Source organism: Euprymna scolopes, chromosome 1, assembly GCF_053919585.1.
Source record: "Euprymna scolopes isolate OS-2025 chromosome 1, ASM5391958v1, whole genome shotgun sequence".
Taxonomy (NCBI): domain Eukaryota; kingdom Metazoa; phylum Mollusca; class Cephalopoda; order Sepiida; family Sepiolidae; genus Euprymna; species Euprymna scolopes.
This window is the reverse complement of record NC_136482.1, coordinates 184,741,677-184,763,354: the sequence shown is the minus strand read 5'-3', so window position 1 is coordinate 184,763,354 and position 21,678 is coordinate 184,741,677. Positions and strand designations below refer to the sequence as shown.

Genomic DNA, 21,678 nt, shown 5'->3' with positions numbered 1-21,678 from the left:
TAGACCTTTATGCCATACCCTATCAAAGACCTTTGATATGCAATACCCTATCAAAGACCTTTGATATGTCAAGAGTAATTGTCCTAGAAATGAAACCTCCATCAGGAGATTCACTAATACTATGAGATATAGCCATAAGCACATCTGCTAGAGATCTAGCAGAACGGAAACCATATTGCATATCACTAAGAAGGTTATTTTTGCTGAGGTGGTTGATTACTTCTCTATTTAACACAGATTCTAGTAACTTACTCATGACACACAGAAGACTTATTGGTCTGTACTGAGAGGGAGATGACTGATCACCTACAGGGCATACTGATGAGATTTTTCAGAGTATTGGGAAGCAATTCTCCTTAAGATAACGCTTCAACAGCTTTGTAAGTATGGGTGCTAGTTCTGATTGAAGCTTTTTCAGTACTATAATTGGAATGCCATCAGGGCCAGTTTTTTTACTGGAATCAAAGTTTTTGATTAGCTTGACAACATCACGCACAGATATTTGTATGTTGCATAGCATGTTTTCTGATACAGGAGGAGGGGGGGGCTTGGTCGCATAGGGTAGACTTAGCTGCAGAGTTCTGAGCAAAGAGTTTGGCTTTGTCTGATGCTGACGAGATTGCTTCAGATACATTGATGATAGTTGGGATAGAGCACACGCTTGTTCAGGATCCTGTTTGCTATTTGCCAAAACTGGTGAAAACCAAGCCGCTGCTCAGCCACTTTATACTTGGACTTGAGTTGAGCATACAACTCTCTCACGTTCTTCATTGCTCTTTTACAATGGTTGCTGGCAGTCCTGAAAGTGGCTTTAGTCTCAGTACATCTGTTACATTCGAAGCAATGGAAATATGGCACTATCATTTTCCCGGGGAGAATTACTTGATTGAGAGACGTCCTGGGAACGCAACCAGCTCCCCGGGGGGAATAAACGATATCAAACGATAGGTGCATAGAAACAGCAACACAATAGGGCGATATGTCGTTAGCTATAACCAGCTGGCATGGGTCGCTTCATGTGTCTTTATAGCGTCGTTACGGGCAGCATTTCCATCGTCAGCAGGGACCACATGCTGAAATTTAATGCTTGTATAGAAATGACGAACCAATACATTTTTATAAAAATATATAATTTATTTTGCATTTAACACTGGCAGAGCATATTTTTATAAAGAGCAGTTGAAACTAGACGCATGCAGCTAAAATTGCTGTCATATCTGTTGACCCTAGAATGCAAGCTTCAACTGTTTTCAAACAATAGAATTTTATTTAATTCTCTCTTTCTTCATTGAAGAAAGAGAAAGAGAGTGAAAGAGAGACAACATAAAAAGATATATTCATACATTTTGAACATTGTTTTGTTTTCGTATGCCTCGATGAGTTCTTCGGGTTTGACCTTTCGTTTTCTAGGATCTCAAATCGTTTTGACTTAGTTGTCTATTAATATTCAACTATCATTCAAACCCAGCCGACGTGCTGTAACCTTCCCAAACCCACAAAGCACCTACTTAACACATCTGCACCTCCCAAGTACAGACAAGTTAGGCACAAAGTTCATTAATAAAGAAGTCCCCAGCTCCCTCAAAAGGAGCGCTCTCTATTGTGCCACAGAAAAAGTGATTTCTGTGCGCAATAGCAGTAGCACATTCCAGAGAGAACCATGGCTGGCTGTTAGGTTTTTGGTGGAATTTTTTGGAGGGTATGAAGCAGTCTATACCTATAATTAACCATTCCGTCAGGTCTGATACAATAGACCCCTCCTTCTTGAACATGGAAAGCAGAGGTAGATCTGATGTAAATGTATGGAAGCTATCCCAGTCAGCCATAGAATATCGATATACTGTACGATGGAGAGATAAGTCTGAGGACTTATTACATTTCATTTTTATTTTAACTGATACAACAGAGTGTTCGGAAGATCCCAGTAGAGGCAGAATGGAAAATAAACCTAGCTCAGGGCAAGTTGTGAGAAAAAGGTCTATGAGGCTTGCATAGTGATCATCAGTATCAGGCACATGGGTGGGTTCGCGAACAATCTAAGTGAGGTCATAAGCAATGGAGAAATCGTGACAGAACCTCCCCCTCATCATCTGTCTTTTAAGTAGGTTAACCATTCCACATTGTGAAGTTAGATTACCTTAATTGATGGTAGGAATCAAATATTGCTTGAATGATGGACCTAGCTAGCTTGAATAAAATAATCAGCAGTAATCATGCCTGGTTGAGTTGGTATAAAAAATCTCTGCAAACAACTTTTTCCTTTCTTTTAAAATAGTTAGAAACATGGAATGTATAAACCATATTAAACAAAAATTACTGAAAGATTGAGTAATGAACACAAAAGAATGTCTCAGAAGGAAGGATGATGGTTACGAGTTTCCAAACACATTTACCATTGCCCTGTTTATTATAGAAAGAAAAATCGTGTGTGTGTGTGTGTGTATATATATATAATATATGTTGTCAGCTTGGTCATAAAATGCACAATGCATTGACAAATCTTATTTAACATGATCCATATCTGGTTATGTTTTTTTTTTGGGGGGTGGGGGGGTCATACTTTCTTTGTTCATTTCTTCTATTGAATCAGTTGCTGGGAACAGTGCAATAGAGAAGTAGAGAGATCTGTTTTCCAAAAAGATATTTAATAAACTTTTAAGATCTTCTATTTTGTTATTCATGCCTCCAGACAATGTCAGTTATCCCTGCTAGTCATAATGTACTGGATCTGGAAAAACTTATTTGAAACGTTTAATCAATTGTAATTTTTTTTTTTTTTTTTTTAATGAAAAAAATCTATCTTCAGTATATAAATAATAATATATATCTATATAATTATAAAACTTTGTGGACCTTCCTCGCTTGCATCTTGTTTGTGCTGATTGGAGGTGAATATATATATATATATGTGACCTGGCAAGGCCACACAGGAGATAACCGACGCAGCAAAACTAAAACTGGCCTGCCGTGACACTATGTATACAAATGTAGGCAAATTTGGGCATATTTATTGGTTTGAAAATATTTCTTTTTTACCAATTGTCATAAAATATTAACCATAGACTAGTATTATAATCTTCAAAAAGCCTGCAAATTTTTATGTAGTTTTGTCCCATAGAACCAAAGATATAAACATTTTAATATTCAGTTTGGCTACGAGAGAGAGTGTGTGTGTGATATGACATGGAAATATTTTGAATCAAGTCTCCTTTTGCTGTTATTTCAGATTTGAAATCATAACAAGTTTTAGTCTCTCCTCCCTTAAGGCCAGAGGTTTTGGGGGAATATATATGCCTGCTTGAATTTTATCTTCCATGATCAGGCAATTCCATCTTTAAAAAAGGATGACAGGTGAAAATGTATGTTTGAGCATGGCTAAAAGACTAACTGATTCTCATTCATAGAGAGTTCTTTGTTCTGGTTTCCATTCTAGCCGATGGTACCCAATTCACACACACACACATATATATTGTTTTAAGTTATGATCTCACTACTGTATAGTAGGTTTAATATAATAATCGATAGAGAATTATCTCTTTAATAATAAATACGTAATCTGCATGACTGGGCAATGCCAGGCGACCTGCTATATATATATATATATATATATATATATATATATACACACAAGTTAGAAAAGCATTTCATCCAAGGCATGAAAATTGTTAAACAAAATGTTTTTACAATAAAAAAAAATTTAAAAATAAAGGTACAAGATTCAATTTGAAATTTTATCTTCAAAGTGCACTTTTATAAATTTTACAAAGTAAGGTATAAAAGTTTAATTTAAATTGAATCAAAAAATTACCTTTGATTTATTTTATGTAATGTTCATTCTGTTGCACTTTAAAAAAAAAAAAATCATTGAAAATTTTATATCTATATCATTAATTGCTAGATGAAAGATAATGTTTTTAAATTGCAACAAAATGTACATTACATAAAATATGTCCAAGGTAATTTGATTCAATTTAAATTAAATTTTTATATCTTACTTCGTAAAATATATAAAAGTGCACTTTGAAGATAAATAAATTTCAAATTGAATCTTGTACCTTTATTTTTAAAGCCTATAGTAAAAACATTTTGTTTAACAATTTTCATGCCTTGGATGAAATGCTTTTCTAACTTGTATCTTATCTTTTTAAGATTATATTTTAAAACTCTCCTTCTCTCTATTTCAGTTTGTATTTCTACTCACCCCACAACTCATTTTTGCAACCCCATCTTTGTATTATTACAGGTCTGAATATTCTCTCTGTTTCAGTTTGTATTTCTCCTCATACCACAACTCCTTTTTTGCAACCCTCTCTTTGTAATACAGGTCTTAATAATGAGAAAATCTGAATTTTCTTTTTAACAAAAACTTTAAAATAACTTTTTTAGATTAGATTTTTTTAAACTTCTTTCAGGATAGAAAATCTTTAAAATTTAATAAGGAACATATTTCATATAGATTTCATTAACAAATATTCAGTACATAACGAGAAAAATAGAGATGAAAATTTCAAAAGGAATGTATAATTGGTTACGGTCAATAGTAATCCTCGCCAGCGAAAGTCTTTATTATTGTTATTCTATTATTATTATTTAAAACATTTTGTGCCCTGCTCCTTCGTGCGAGGACTAATATATAAACAAAACTCTACTCAAACTGTTGATAGAACTAATTTTTTACCAACCTTTAATATTCCTTGTCTCTATATCTATGCTGCTTTGTGATTTTCAATGTTTCAAATATTTTAAATACCTATATTTTCTTATATTTAAATTTTTACCCAATATATTATTTTAATAGATACATATTTTTTCCATATTAAATGGTTGTCATGTCCTCAAAGAAAGAATAAGTAGGATTCCAGAAAGTAATGATCCACATTATAATTTGAAGGTTGATTAAATTGTTTTCATTAAATTCATTAAAAGATATGTTTGATCCTTGCCACTCTTTTCTTTTTTCTGTACAGATAGTTTACTTATATATTTGTTTTCTCCCTCTTTAGGTACGGAGTGTACGATTGGTCAGAGATAAGGAAACAGATAAATTCAAAGGTAAATATATCCGTCGTGTCATCTGAAATTTTACAAAATGGATACACAATCTTATTGTGTGCTTGTATATTATAAACTCCTGTTTCTTCATGAACTGGAACTATTTTTATTTAATAATTTGTAGTTCAAAAATTTTCATTTAAATATAAAATTAAAGAGTTTAATTTTGAAACAACCCATTACCTGCAAAGTTTTTTGTATGAAAGCATTTTTCTTTATTATAAAGAGTATTTGTTTCTTTAGAAACTTCCTTGAATAAAGGAGTAAAACTTGATAATCTATATATCTATAAAAGTGAAAATGTCTGTGTTGTGTACATTTCCCTGCCAAATAACTCTGTCAATTTTCGGTCTAGGGGCTCGAGATTTGACATAAGGAGTATTGAGATTTGGGAAAATCTTTTAAATCGGTTTTCGGCTATCAAGGGGTCAAAGTTCAATGATTTGACCTTTGAAAACTACCAAACTCTTCTGCCAATTTCGTGTCTAAACACTTGAAATTTTAAATGTAGGTTATTTGGACATGGATCAAACTTGTTAATTTAGTTTGAATCCCAAAAAAGTAGTGTTAAGGGGTCAAAGTTTTAAAAAATTTGGACCTTTGCAGTCTCTACCAAATTACCCAGCCAATTTCTGATCCTAACAAACTGTAAATTTTACATAAAGGGTATTCAAAGATAGGGCAATCTTTTTAATTGGTTTGGGTCGAAAATTTGAGCTGCCAAGGGGTAAAAGATTTAACCTTTGTGATGTCTAGCAAACTATTCAGCCAATTTTGGGTTTAAAGATTTGAAATTTATACATAACGGATAATCAGACATGCGGCAAGCATTTTAATCACTTTTGGGGCGAAAATTTGGTTGCCAAAAGGTTAAAGTTAAGAGTTGACCTTTGCAGATTCTACCAAATTCCTCAGTTAATTTTGGGCTTAAAGACTTGAAATTTTAGATGTAGGTAACTTGGACATGAATAAAACTTTTGTATTTTGATTTGAGACCAAAATGATAAATGTTAAGGGGTCAAAATTTAGGTAAAAGTTGTTTTTTTTTAAATTTAGGTGTGGTCTCTACAAAATTAGACAAATTTTGGTCTAAACATTTGAAATCTTACATAAAGTGTATTCACACCTGGGGCAATTTATGAACAGTGAATAGGGCCCAAGCAAAGACGGGCTGAGCTGCTAAGCTTAAATATTTTTTTTACTTAACGAAAGAATGAAAGATTTATTATTATGCTATTTATATATACATTCTACTCTATTGTTATTTTCATAGTAGATGCTCAACTGAGCTCCAGTGTATGGTTTTTCTTCCTGTAAAACATTCACAACAAAAACTCACTAGCTTCCACCACTGTAAATAAGTTTCCTTTCTTCCTCAGTGTACCTAAAAGCTAAACAAAACTGGCGTGAGCAAAGTTTATTTCTAAGAACAACCTGGCTATAGAACATAATACCCAGGATTTCCAGGTGACTACAACTTGGTTGTTAGTACATATAAAAAAATAAAAAAACTGAATTACCGGGGAATTATTTTAGTTTGTTTTTTGCACACACACACACCCTATTTTTAATCATGCTTTTTTTTCTTTTTTTTTTTTTTTTTTTTACTAAATGTATTTTTTTTTTTTTTATATATTTAAATAGGATTTTGAAAGTCAAATTTGTTACGGTATATCATTTGGTGATTAGATTATTAATTGAACCAAATTTTTATAAAGCTATAATTCATTTTGTTAAGTCGTTTTCCTTTCTAATTATAAAATTCAGTGTAAATAGCTTCCAAAGATTTCAATTTGTTAATTACAATATAAAAATGTGAACATGAAAAGTAATATGGTTAAGTTTAAACATGGAAAAGTAAAGTTTGTTAAAACTGAAAAAGAAAAGGACAAGATATTCTAGTAAAAAATATAAATTTATAACTTAAAATATTGCAGTATTAAGAATTGATTATATAATGTTATTAATTTGTGTTTTTTACTAGAATATCTTGTCCTTTTCTTTTCCTGTTTTAACAACTAGTCCTTTACTTTTCCGTGTTTAAGCTTACAGGGCTCTACATTGTGAATGAAACAGTCGTATTTGCGAGTGAGCTTCTTTTTTTTTTTAAGTGGGTACTAGAAATAATGAAACGCTTATCTTTTGGCGATTGTATTTCTTTCACTGACTATCTTCCAAAGCTCATTACTGAGTGAAAAATATATTTTCAACCTTTTTTTTTTTTTTTTTTATAAAACGAACAAAGTTAAATTATTTAAACAATAAAAGTTTAATAGAACAATATACTCTTTTTTTCTTATTTTTTTTTTTTTTTACAAAAGGCTGTTTAAAAAATATCACTTCGAGAAATTAGAATGTTTGTCTTCAAATATCAACATAAAATTTGTTGTATATTTAGAATTACTCTAAAAAAAAAAAAAAATACAGAAAAATATTTAGGTTGTACATACGTCATGAAACAAAGATGTCATACTCTTAAAATCATGTAGGTTTAGCTAGTAACTTTTCTATTTGGCTAGTAAATAAAAATATTTAGTTGTCAAAGGTCAACTAAAGATAAATTTGTCCATAGAGTCCTGGCTTAACCATACTACTTTTCATGCTCACATTTTTCTATTATAATCCATGATTTTTCCAGGCTTCCAGTAAATTCACTTGTTCTTTGTTTAATTTCAGTCTTATTTTTTACCCCCATAAACATAACATACACATATGTAATAACAATGTACAGCACTCCTCTGCTTTCAATAAACCCCCCCCCCATTATCTCCCTTTTATTCTCTATTTCACTTGTTACTTCTCTTTTTGCAAGAGCAGTGAATTGGTAGCAACAACAGTCACTGAAGCAACGTTGTGGTTATGGAAACCAATCATAAAGACATCACTCACTTATGTTTTTTACAATTTTGAACACCAGTAAATTCATCATAACTTTTGTCTTACTGAACGAAAATTAAAAAAAGATTTTTGCAATATAGCTGAGAAGGTGATCTATAAACTTTAATAATTGTTTGAAATTTGGTCAAAAAATGAGTGAGCAGTGAAGCTTTAAATCAGTTCTAAATGACTAAAACTGCCACTTAACCGTGTTTGGATGATAAGGATGAGCTACAAATTTAAAATTTAGTTTAAATGCTTCCAAATTCCTTTAAGTTCTGGATCATCGTGTCATACAATTCTCATGTATGATATCAAAATACAATCTTCAGTGCAAAGACAGTAACAAACTTGTGATCTGAGAGTTTGTTTTCAGCGATTTAGAATCCAATAGTCCTTGGCAGTGCAATTTCTGGTCTATATCAAACTGAAATCTTGTTTGTCAACAACATGTATTTATACACTCGTTTGAATACAAAGTTTGAGACGAGTAAGAGTATTATCATTTTCTCTTATCTCTCTCTCCGTCTTTACCTTCTTTCTGTCCCTGGGTAAGGGTAGGTTAACAAGAAATGGCCCATGTCATTTTTCCTCTCGGGCTGTTTGAGGAGAAAATACAATATGACAAAATAATCTCTGCTCGTCTAAATACAATTAATGAAATATGTTCGGCTTATGAAATGCTAATTTGCCTACACATTGTGTGTGACAACATGAATAAAATATTTGTCAATTAAAAACAATTTTAAAGGATTTTTTTTCTTTCTTTGGTTAAAATACAAATCAAATAAAGAAAACTTTATTGTAAATAGTTCAAAGTAAACCATTTTTTGTGGTCATTAACATTTTTGACAAACCAATTTTTTTTTTTTATTTATTTATTTTTTTAACTCAGGTTTTGCTTATGTTGAATTTGAACATCTGGAGAATCTCAAAGAAGCCCTTTCTTTTGATGGTGCAGTGAGTATAACTTTTTGTTGTGTCAAAAAGTTGTGTAATAAATCTAAATTTTGTCTTAAATATAATTTTTAACATTTAGTAATGAGGTCTCAGTAGGGGATTCTGATACAGTAGACCCAGATTATGAATTTGTAGAAATGAACATTGCATTAATTAAGATAACAAATATGAGGGGAAAAAGTTCACCAGTGCTCTGGAATACTATTTCATGATAAAAGATAGTTAAATTGAAGGTGCATTATCTTTCCAATAGGATCTTAGCCAATTTTGGAGCTAGACCTAAATAGTTTTTTCAAAAAAATTTCCTTTTAAACCCTATACCAGTCTCAAACAATATATTTTTCTTAATCCATAGAAGTTTTACATTCATTTCACAGGTCAAATAACATTTAAACGAAGCTCAAGATGATTGGTTCCTGGGTGTAACCTTTTAATTGCTGATGTCCTAATTTTGAGGGAGCGGGGATCATCCAATACTTACTTTTACCTCAAAGTCTATTTTAATCCAATGTCGAAGTACCTACGAGGATCTCATTAGTTTTTAATTGGAACTAATCCAAATGATCGCTTTCCCTGCATCTTCAGAAAAAAATTTATTTTTGTACATGTGGTTGTGAAGACTATAAAAACCTATGTTTAAAGTTTCAACAATACAATATTTTCTCCAATTCTTTCTACTCATCTCTTTCATTCTTTGGCTGATGTTTACTATTTAGAATAAATATTAAATTCAAATTATCATCTTAGTAAATGACAGAGCAAAAATGTATATTACGCTTTTTGTCTGATGAGTAAAGGAAACATTTTTTTATCAGTAAATGTACTTTTTGTGATAAAAACAAGTTAATCATAAATGTAAAGTCATTTTTATTTTATAATTAAAACCAGCAATACCTGTCTCTGTCTTTCCCAAGGAAATATAAAGGCATGCTTTAACTATAAAAAATATATTAAGTTATTGCTTGTGAAAAAGAAACAAACGAACATCCCTACTCCCCACTTTTTAATGGCCTTGTGCTTAATTTGTACTTGGTCATTGGAGGAGAAATTCTTGTAAATTGAGATATTATTGTTTTTGTCCCAATCCAGTCGCTCCCTTTCTGTGAGCTGGATTTTCTTCACATTAACCATGTCTAACTCTGCCCTCGTGGGGGAGGGGGGGGGGTGATTAGGAATATACGTAATTACTTATATTATAAGCAACAATAGATTCTAAAAATAAACATGTTGATATAACTTGAATAAAAATTGATGAATATTGCATTGGATTTCATGTTTGAATTGCAATAAATATATGCAAAGGATATTGTTTATAAATTGTTCTAAATCAAAATAGTAAAACAATTGTTGTGCGTAAAATCCCTGAAAGAATACTAGTTTATTTACTTGAACACAGCAGGCACAGAACTCCCCCCCCTCTTCACACTCATGGCCTCCTCCAACCTGGTTTTTGCCTGAGCTTCAGATGAGAACCTTATGCCAATTTTGTTGAGCCACCATTATTTATGAGATTTTCTAAATGCTTAAATGAATACATCTATTCCTTATTTTTTCAGATATTTGAAGACCGCAGTTTACGGGTAGATATAGCTGAAGGCCGCCAACGAGACAAGGGTTCATTTGGTGGTCGAGGAGGTCGTGGAGGAGCACAAGGTGAATTTTTTTGTTTGTGTTAAATCATAAAAATGGATTGTGATGTACGAACTGCTGGAAATGTCGATATCTTCCTACATGCAGCACCTGGTATTCCCAAATCGTTACCCATCTGCTACTGACCAGGCTCAACATTGCTTAACTTCAGTGATCTAATGAAAACCTATGGGTCAACATGACTACGTCATATTGTGTATAGTATAAAATGATGCAGAAGAGGTTATTTTAACAACTTTGTTGATTACATTTTACTGCCAAATGAGTGTGACTTGGGATTTTCTTAAACTGTAAAACTTAACAGAACTGTTCACCTTGAAAACATCATCTGTAATATAAATCTCCCTTGTCTGTTTAAATGTATGTATGTTTGAGAGAGACTTAGCTGTCATACAAAGCTAAGACCCTGTAACGTCATCTGTGTATAGATACTACCTCAGGCATTTGTCTATAAAAATGGTCCTGTGGCGATGGAAGTCATTTTTGGGCTCATGGACTTTAAGTGTCTGAGGGAGTGGCATTCGTTTGACAAGACGTTGCACTCATCATCATGTATGTTTGTATGTCTGCCTAAAACTTTTGACAGAGGTGATGGATTTTCACAAGATCGGTATCCTTGTGAAGCTAGATGTTTATTGAAAAATTGGCTAAAAACATTAATTCCTTCAACCTCAACTGGGCAGTTTTCTGCAAGGAGGGATTGCTTTTCTGCAAGTCATTGTATCGGTTGGATTGACTTTGCCTAATTTTAACGTTTCGAACTTCCGGTCACGTCATGGAGTAGCGGTAAGACGTCAGATTTTCTTTCACTTTCTTTTCCGCCTTCACGTCACGGGTTCGAGCCTGCCTGTCTACTATCACTTTTTTAGCTCAACACACACCTCCAATCACCCAGGCAACTCCGGGCACCTAGATTAGTTAATTCATAAACACAGGAAATATATAAATTTAACCAAAAAAGATGACAAGGACTATTTAACATTTGCATTAATAGTCAATGATCATTGCGACTATGTTAAACTTGCAGAACTAATTGCTGACGATTTTAAATGCCTGATAAACGTACAAGGATTGGTATCAGCAAAAGATTCTTACACTTGACGCAGGGTATTAACTAAATTAGAAAGACAGAAAAATCTCAAATACCAGAAGAACAAGCCGCAATGTTAAAGTCAATATCTGGTGAACCATCTTTAGGTTGTTTGTCAGACGTTTTTGTATGTTTTTGTAATACTTATTCCAACATTGTTTCCTTATAACCCTTTAACAGGGCTATAATTGTGGCAACAAAGAATTTCGAACTCACAGATGACACTCATAAATTTTAAAATGCACATCAATTGTCAATGCTGGAAAAATCTTGCTGTGAATAAATAATACATCTGATGAAACAGAGCAGGGTAGTTCTAAATTTGGTTTTACAGGTCTTGTTTTTTGTTTTTTCTTAAAATGTTGTGACAGACTCCATCTTGAATTGATGCTATGTCATGTTTGAACATGATTAGCTAGCACACACTTTTTCAAACATCTTATTTTCCCTATGGAAAGAGGATGATCCTCACTAGCTCATGTGGAGCAAGACATCATTAATAAATATGATGAAACATAAATGAACACAATATCCATTCAGACTCTCGGCATCTGAAACATTTCATGAAATATGATTGATATTATTTTTTAATGGATCCATTTTTCAAATTATTTCTATCATTTAAGAATATGTATTAAAGTGCTTATTCGGTGATTGTTGCAAAAAGAAAAACGATTTTTTTTTTTTTTTTTTTTAATACTTACATTTTTTATTTTTGCAGGTGGATATGGTGGAGGAGGCGGTTATTCTAGCCGAGGAGGTGGTAGAAATGACTACCGTGATGACCGCCGTGGTGGAAGTCCACCAAGATCCTATGGTGGTGGTCCCCCTGGTCGTTATGGTTATGATCGACCTGACAACAGACGAGCATATGGTTCCGGACCTGGCTCTCGCCCGCGGCGCAACAGTGGAGACTCCTTAGAGTTTTCAGAACCGTCCGCTGGTAAGTAATGTGTGCATGCACATATATATCTCAAAATTTATTGTTACTTATTTCAACTGAAGTAGAGTATAATGTATAATAGAATAATATTTATAAAAAAACAATCATAATAAATACAGGTAAATTCCAAAAAGAGGTATTTTAATAATTCAAATACTGTAGTTATTAATATCAGCTCAATAGTTGCTTATTGAAATCAAATAGAGCTATTATGAAATATGCTAACACATTATTTATATCAGTTTGAAGAATTCAAGCAACAAGATTTTTAACATGCCATCATTTCTAAAATGAAATATTTACTATATATTAATATAAAAACAGTGGTATAAATTACAGAAGTAGTTCTATTTTCTTATAACTGAATATATGTATTAAACAATACTAAATTGTGATTGCTTTCTTAATTTTTATTGATGATGTTATAAGGGAGTGCTGAAAAAGACTACTATATATTAGGTACAATATAATAATCAAGAGAATTGGATCTATAATAATAAATATGAAATCTGCATATATTAAGATATCATATTTAAGCGTATCTTACTAGCAGGCAACACCAGACTGCGTTTTAGTATAACATATAACAAGTCCGCTATACAGAAATGCTTATTTCGTTCCCAGGCTGGAAATCATTAGACTAATTACATCCTTTCTTTCATTTTACAAATTCCCACGCCATTTCTTTCTCAATTCTTACGGTTGGTCCAGATTCTGCTTGTGCAACTCCTGATATTTTCTATGCCTCTGTATTCAACAACTTGTCATAATAACACCCCACTTTCATTTCAAATGCATTTCTCTTAAACAGGATCAATCTGTTATCTCTTTGGTTATCCTGAATACTTCATTCTTCTGCTCATTCTTTCATAGAATAACTGAAAATCTAGCTTGTTCAACCTCCATCTTTGTAGATTGTTCTTCTTCCTTTATTTCTCCACCAGAGACAAATCATTATTCACTAAACCGCTTCTCCACTCCTTCATTTTCACTTTGAAATGTTCGTCGACTTTCTCACACCACTACCATATCACACTAGCGCAGATTCGTCCAATCACAGATCTGATCTGTTACCGTCAACAGTTTATCCTTCAACCTGTTCCACTGTTCTTCCACACTTTCTGAAGTGTAAATGCTAACCAGACAATCATACATTTCATCTCTAAATACATTCTCCCCGAGATAACCTTTACCGTATGGATTTTATTCAATAAATTTTAAAATAATAGGTTGATGCTCTGCCACAATTTCTTCTCCAGTTATTTTTCTCATATTGCATGGGAAAAAAATGGAAAAAGCATGTGGATTTAACTGGCTTCCTCCAAAAGAGAAAGTTCCATGGGAGTATGAAATTCACAAGTGGTCTCCAGTCACATGTATATCCCCGTTAGGGGAGATGGTGATATTGGGATTTTGCAACATTTGCAGGGAGATATCAACGTCCTTCTACATAACATCGCCTGGAATTCCCAAATTGTTCACTCATCTGGTACTGACCAGACTCAACGTTGCTTAACTTTGGTGATGTAACAAAAAACCAGTGTGTCAACATGATCATATCGCATACCAACAAATAAGTTTTTATTCTAAATTCATATGTAATAATGGTTTTCTTAAAAAAAAAAAAAAATATTTGCAACAGACATGATTCAAGATTTTTTCTTCTGTAATCCTATCACCATATTCATTTCCTCCATGAAACCACGAGAGATTTTTCCAACATGGCCATTCAACTCTCCTACTGGAACATTTTTGTACTCTGTAACGAACCCAAACATTGTATATTACGATAGAAAAATGCAAGCATGAAAAGTAATATAGTTAAGCTTAAACATGGAAAAGTAAAGGACTAGTTGTTAAAACTGGAAAAGAAAAGGACAAGACATTCTAGTAAAAATATAATAAATTTATAACTTCAAATATTGCAGCATTAAGAATTTTTTTAAAAATTCAGTTTAATATTATATAATCAATTCTTAATGCTGCAATATTTTAAGTTATAAATTTATATTTTTTACTAGAATATCTTGTCCGTTTCTTTTCCAGTTTTAACAAATAGTCCTTTTCTTTTCCGTGTTTAAGCTTAACCATATTACTTTTCGTGTTCGCATTTTTCTATTGTAATCCATGATTTTTGCAGGCTTCCAGTAAATTTACTTGTTTTTTGTTTAAATTCAGTCTGATTTCTTTGCCTCCATAAACATAACATACACATATATAGAACACTGTATGGGACTTGTCTGCTTTCATTCTCTCTGTTTCACGTGTTACTTCTCTTTTCGCGACAGCAGTGAATTAGTAGTAACAGTAGTCGCTGAAGCTACTGGTTGCTATGGAAACCTGTCATGCAAAGTGTCACTCACCTCCTTACAAATTTTTACAACTTTGAACACAACTGAATTCATCATAACTTGTTTTGTTTTACTGAACGAAAATTGAAAAATAATTTTTTTTTTTACAATATATCTGAGAAGGTGATCTATAAATTGTTATAATTGTTTGAAATTTGGTTGAAAAATGAGTGAGCGGTGAAGCTTTAAAGCAGTTCTAAATGACTAAAACTGCCACTTAACCATATATTCAAACACTACCATGTTTGAATGATAGACAATTGCAAAGGAAATTTGAACTGCAACACAAAATTTCCAGGTGAAAAGAAAGCTATTTATTTTTGTTTTACCACACCAGTCGCTGACTTGCATTTAACACCAGTATGTTCACTCTTTCTGACCGCCATGTCAACTGGTTATTACACGGCACCAGACATAGCTGGTTCTTAATTGAAGAGATAAGAGAAAGAGCCGTCACATGCTTGCCCGGTCGTAAAGTAAGTACGCTTAAATATGATATTTTAATTTGTCCAGATTTCTTATATATTACTCTAGTCGTGATTTCAAAATTTAAAAGAAAGAAAAACGAAAATTATTTTGGGTGTCATCAGCTAGAATAGAAAGCAAAACTAGCATTCAAGCTGGTGGCGTTATCACTGTACCAACGTGACACGCATATGAACTGATTAAAAATTAAAAAATAAATTAAGATGAATGTACAAAATGTCTGAAGAATTTTTTCAATATTGAGCTCTTAAAAACTATTTTAACCGGTTAAGACCCATAAAAGAAGAGTCCATAAAAAATTTGATTATTTGAGACCCTAGTGCCCCTCTGCAACTTTTAATTTCAGAATAGATAGTTTAAAAATATGGAGACTGAGAAACATAGTGGGTTTTATAAATTAGATTTGTCTGAGTGACAAGTCTCTTCAGATATTTACAATACTCTCTCCTTCTTTGAATGCATTTTGGAAATTGCTTTGCATTCTTGCAACAACTGTTTACCTTTTTTCTTTTTTTTTTTTTTTTTTTTTGTGTCTGAAAGAAAAAAATAGACATGGATTTTGTCTATAATTGGAGTATGGTACCACCAGTTTTTGAGTTAAAATTTTCTTTTTTTTTCTTTTTTTTTTTTTTACCATGACAGTTTCAGTTTCTTTAGATTCGTGTAATGTACTTTCTATATTCTGTTCTGTATGTCAACTTGCAGATCAAGGAGAAATATTTTTAGAAATGCAACTTCATAAGTTTCAATTAAATTCTCTCATTGGTGGTTGTCCAGAAACACCTATCCTTCATAAAAAAAGAAAAGAAAAATCATATACAAAAAATCATGCAAATTGATTGATTAGTTTTATTTTTGTAAAGAAAATTGTTTTTAATGAGAATTAATGGCATAAGACTGAACTTGCAGGTTTGAATTACTCGAGTTATCTCCCCTTATTTCTTCAAGATTGTGGTGAGAGACTGTCCCTTCTTGCTTGCTCATAACATTTGATTTTCTTAGTTAAAAATAAAACTACTTGATCAATTTACGTGATTTTTGGAATATAGCATTTTTGTTCTGTCGTGAGTACATACATCATACAGTTTTTTTTTGTTTTTTTTTTCTTTTAATATAGGAATTCTGGACAAGGATTAAGAAATCTGTGTGTGGTTGATTTATTGTAGCGGAGAAAAAAATTAACTTTATTGTGGGGAGTTTTCAGCTTTCAATCTACATGCAATTTATTTCCTGATCTTGTTTTTTCATATTGTTTTGTCATTGATTGATTTGTATGATGTTTTTTTGTTTTTTTTTAACAGAATCTTCCGCTGCTCGTGTTCCCTTGAAGCTCCTTCCACGATCGGTGAAAGAACCTTTAAATGACATTGCAAAAACAGGCAGGAACGTCTCTATTTTTGGCACGGGCAAACCCCGAGACGAATATTCTTCAGATCCAGGTGGTGGGATGAATCGTCAACGGCATGAATCCAACGAAGGAAGTGATGGTGGCAGACATTATTGAATCACCCTTTAATTCCACGCAGTCAGGGGGTGTCTGTGTAAGTAGATGCATATTTTAATCCATTCCACACACAACACAAAATGAGTTTTTCATCAACGCCTTTTTTTTTTTCCTGCTGCGTGGCTGTTGATGGTCATGTTAAATTCCTGGCTAGTCTATTCTACTCTCACTTTAATGTAAATAATTTCTGTTCTAATTCTATTAACCAAACTCTTCAAATAGCTAATCATTCGTAGATTGAGGATAATTCTTTTCAAAAAGGTAGAATGAAAGTTTACATGTGGCACTGCTTTTTATAAAAGTTGAAAAATTATTTCCAGAGTTTGTCTTCAAAATGTTAGAAAGCATTTTGTTCTGTTAGATGGTTTCTCAACGTCTTTAAACAAATATAATTATTCATTAAAAACTATTGTTACTATAAAAAATAAAAATAGGTATTTAAAAAAAAAAAAAAAAAAAAAAGAAATAATGCTTTATCAAAATTCTTTAATAAAGTTGTTAAACTTTTTTTTTCTCAACACATTTTAATTTTATGTTCCAACTAGGAGGCTGCCCAGCGTTGCCCGGTCGTCAAATAAACTTAAATATGATATTTTAATTTATGGAGATTTCATATTATAGAGCCAAAACTCTGATTATATTATACCCAATATATAGTAGCGATTTCAAAAGTAAAAAAAATGACTTGGGTGCCATCAGCTAGAATTGAAACCAAAACGTACAACTTTCCAGTCAGATTCTTTATCCTCTGAGCCACGCCCATATGCATATAAATAGTTGAAAATTATGTTTACCCTATGAGTATAGAGTTGTGCATGCAGATAGATTTAGTTGACTATTTCTGCCAAGGTTAACTGTCCAGTTTTCAATTTTGACCGCTTAGCAGCAATTTTGACTGGCTAAAAACCAAAGCAAAAGTGTGCTACAAGTCCAAATAATATAAAATTTCAACTCTGTAGACCAAATATTCAGAGAAGAGTTTGGTAGACTTTTCGTACACACACTGGCAAGGTCACTTCTATAAATGTAGATATATATATATATATATATATATATATATATATATATATATATATATATATACAAATATTTTAGTATGCCAGAATATTTTCATCTTAAATTGAACAGAACTATGCAGAATGTAGAAACTATGCATAAATAAAATTCAGCATAATAGTTATATGAAACAAATTATCTAATAAGAAACCATAAAAAATAAACAAGTAATTAACACTCCTTAAGCTTTATATAGTCACTCAGATATCAAGGACTTAGTATATTTAAGAAGTTGTAATAATTGTTAAATAGAAAAAGTAAGCTTTTAATATCAATGTCAGAGCAAGAAAAAAAAACTCAACTTTATTGGTGTATAGATTTAACTGTTTGGCTAATAATGCCCAGGACTGAATATTATATCTTTTATGAGTTTTAATTCTTATGATAAAATTAATAAAACGCACACTTCCTCAATAATTTAGTTTATAAGATGTGTCGCACAGTGCATTGTGGGAAACACCTGCAGGCGTTGAATTGTCAACGGTAGCGAAGGCTGGATGTACTCATTGATGTGGTCACAGGTAAAGTCGTTGACATCACAGATGCATCGGAAACTGATATATAAACAAAAGCGGGTAGCTTGTCAGGCAGAAGGAGAAAGGACAGACACGCCATCAACCCCACCCCCTCTGTTCCACGTTATCGCTAAGTTTTTTTTCGTGCTATACGCGAACAGTGATATTAGTAGTTGCAGCATTTTAAAAAAGGAATAAAGACGTTTATTTTTCTACAAGTTATTAACGTCTGTTTTTTGGATGGAGAGCACTGGGGAATGCATCAGATGACTGCAGCATGAAAATTGACAATTTATTTATAACTAGCGAGCCACCCGGTATAACCCGGTCATAAACTATGCATAAATATTGTATTTTAATTCATGCAAATTTCTTATATATTATGAACAGAAATACCATAGGTATTAAACCTAAAGTTAAATTCCCTTTAAAAAAAAAACATATATAGTAACGAAAGAAACTGAAACATGTGCATGTGAGTATTATGTTTTTTCTAAATGGTTCACTTCAAAAAAAAAAAAAAAAAAAAAAAAATTGAGCTGAGATCGAAACCAAAACCTCAAGACAGTGAGTCAAGACAATAACCATTAGGCCAGGTTGGCGCAATGTTTAAAAAGTGTTTTGAAACATACTTATTCTTAACATATGGAAACTATCACGTAAATGATTCACACATGCGCATTTTTGTAACAGTTGACAGATAAAAATCAGATCACCATGTTCCAATTTTTCAATTTTGGCTAATTATGACAACTCGCATATTCTCACTTTTATAGATATATAGATTAGTTAAATGTGACAAAAGAATGGTTGAGAACTATTAATGATTGGTTGTTTATTAATAGAATTGATGTTTTTATATTTATGCATCACTTTCAAATGAGATAAGGAGATTATTTTCACATATTATTCATTGATAAACATTTATAAAGAAAATTGGGTGTCAACAGATCGATTTTTATTTTTATTTTTTTTTTAATATGCAGTTTTAAAAAAAAAAAACTGTACTAACTTAATTGTCATGTCGAAAATAGTAATATATCCAAGAATTATGAAAATTCATTGAGCAGAACAACTGCTATTGTGTTTTAAGTAAAGAAAAGTCCATCCCTATAGTCTTAAAAAAAGTCCATTAAAATGGCAAAAAGGGAGATAAGTATGTTCTCTGTAATCGCAATGTTCAAATGTTTACATCTAGAGAAAATGCAGTTTTCCCTAATTTTTCATAAAAATTACTTTTAAATATAAATAATTTTTTACTCAATGAATTTTCGTAATTTTTGTATAATTATTTTTGACATGACAAGTACTGTTATTGCTTAAAATCATGTATTTAAAAAAAAAGACAATCTGTTGACTCTTTCTTAACAAGCACCAAAAATTGTGTAACCTTATGTGTTTCTCGCCTTTTAGTGACTTACACATAATTTTTTATTTATTAATCAATGACTTAAATAAATAAAAGCATTAAAACAAAATTTTGGTTTTTGTCCAAAATTCCCCCTGTATTAAAACTAAAAATCTATATGATGTATGTATCGGTGATGAAACGAAAATATTTTTAAACAATTAATAGGAATTCGTAGGCATTACAACATAAATCTCGAAAGTATGAATTATTATTGAATTATCTCCCCAGTATTTTGAAATTTAAAAAAGAAAAAAAAATGGCTAGCAAGATAGTCACTCCTCTGATACTCATAAAATTTGGTTTCCTTATTTAAAAATAAAAGTACTTGATCAATCTGAGTAATTTTTGGGATATCATATTTTCATTTTGTCAAGAGTAAGAGTGCATACATCATACAAATTTTTCATTTTTGATATAGGGGGACTTCTGTACCAGAACTAAAATTTTAAAAGTTCTATTCAAAAAAAAAAATATTTTAATCAACAAAATTCAATCTATCTCAGTACAATTTGGTTTATTTGTAAACTAATCTTTTTTTTCTTCCAGGATGTCACCGGGCTGTCGGTGTGTCAGCATCAGCAGGAGACAACGTGATCATTCAAGCCCAACTTCATCTTTACTGGTTGGCTCCCTCTCCCCGGGCCATCAGTTATGTACAACCACCACCACCACCACCAAAGAATCTTGCTGCTGTTGCTGCTATCATTTTGGTTTGTTCTCATTCCACCAAATTCAATGACCTTGTGGCTTTTGGTCAGGCTCAGTACTAATTATACTACTATTATCACCACTGCTACTACTAGGAAAGGCTTTTTATCCATTACAATAAGACAAACATTTGGACTCCTCTTCCTCCTGCCACCATATTGATTGGTCAGTCTATACAGAAGCAATTTTTTCTTAGCCAATCACAAATTAATAATCTAAATCTTATTCTCTTCTACTGACTTTTACTTTTACTCCTTCCCCTTCTATCTATTATCTATTCCCTTCCCTCAATCTGCCTTCACTCCTCCTCCTCCTCTTCATTGCACATTAGTATGTTAGTAAAAGCTGCTCAAAACTTTGTTCTGTTTTACCTACAGGTCACACACAAGCCTTAAATATGCACCATTTAAAAAGAAATTGCCCCATCTTTCTCTCTCTCTCTTTCTCTCTCTCTCCATACTACACTAGGTAAAATGATGGGTGGCATGGCTCATCCAAAAAAAAAACTCTTTTTGGCCAGCATCCAACCAATTGTGGGTTGCTCAGGTTCAAGCCAAAGGAGTGTCCATTGTTCGGCCTCTGGCTGTGTCTATTTTTGCTACAGTAGCCAACTCTGCGGTGGTCAGTTTATTTTATGCATTTGTTTAAAATTTGCAATAACCTGTGTGGTGTGTGTATGTTTATATATATATATCATACATATTGCAATAGTAGATTTGTCAAATCCAGGAGCTTCTAGGTCGTTTGCTGTCATTTGAACTCTGCTCTGACCAATATATTTGTTTCTCTCTCTTTGTATCTATTTCTTTCACCCTCCTCCTCCTGATTCCATTTGTGATTAACAGATGTATTTGACCACCACCACCACCACCTAAATGTTAACTTCAACCAAACTCGTCTCCTCCCACCACCTGTTTCTTCTGAGAGTTTTATGAATTGGATTTTTTTTTTTTATATATATATAATATATATATATATATATATATATATATATATATATATATATATATATATATCACTCTCACTTCCTTCTTTCCTTTGAATCACTCTTTGTCGGGCTCCCACCTCAGCCTCC

At 32.1% G+C, this 21,678-nt stretch overlaps 1 protein-coding gene across 1 annotated transcript in view; it reads left to right on the top strand.

Moving 5' to 3' along the window:
* LOC145278230 (eukaryotic translation initiation factor 4H-like) overlaps positions 1-21,596 on the top strand; it is a 57,329-nt gene extending 35,733 nt beyond the window's left edge. The window contains exons 3-8 of the mRNA XM_080130521.1: positions 5,004-5,052; positions 8,825-8,889; positions 10,446-10,542; positions 12,351-12,572; positions 16,711-16,950; positions 20,442-21,596. Coding sequence (XP_079986647.1) covers positions 5,004-5,052; positions 8,825-8,889; positions 10,446-10,542; positions 12,351-12,572; positions 16,711-16,913 — 636 coding nt within the window. The 3' untranslated portion in view covers positions 16,914-16,950; positions 20,442-21,596. The remainder of the gene's footprint in view (positions 1-5,003; positions 5,053-8,824; positions 8,890-10,445; positions 10,543-12,350; positions 12,573-16,710; positions 16,951-20,441) is intronic.
* Positions 21,597-21,678: the final 82 nt, after the last annotated feature.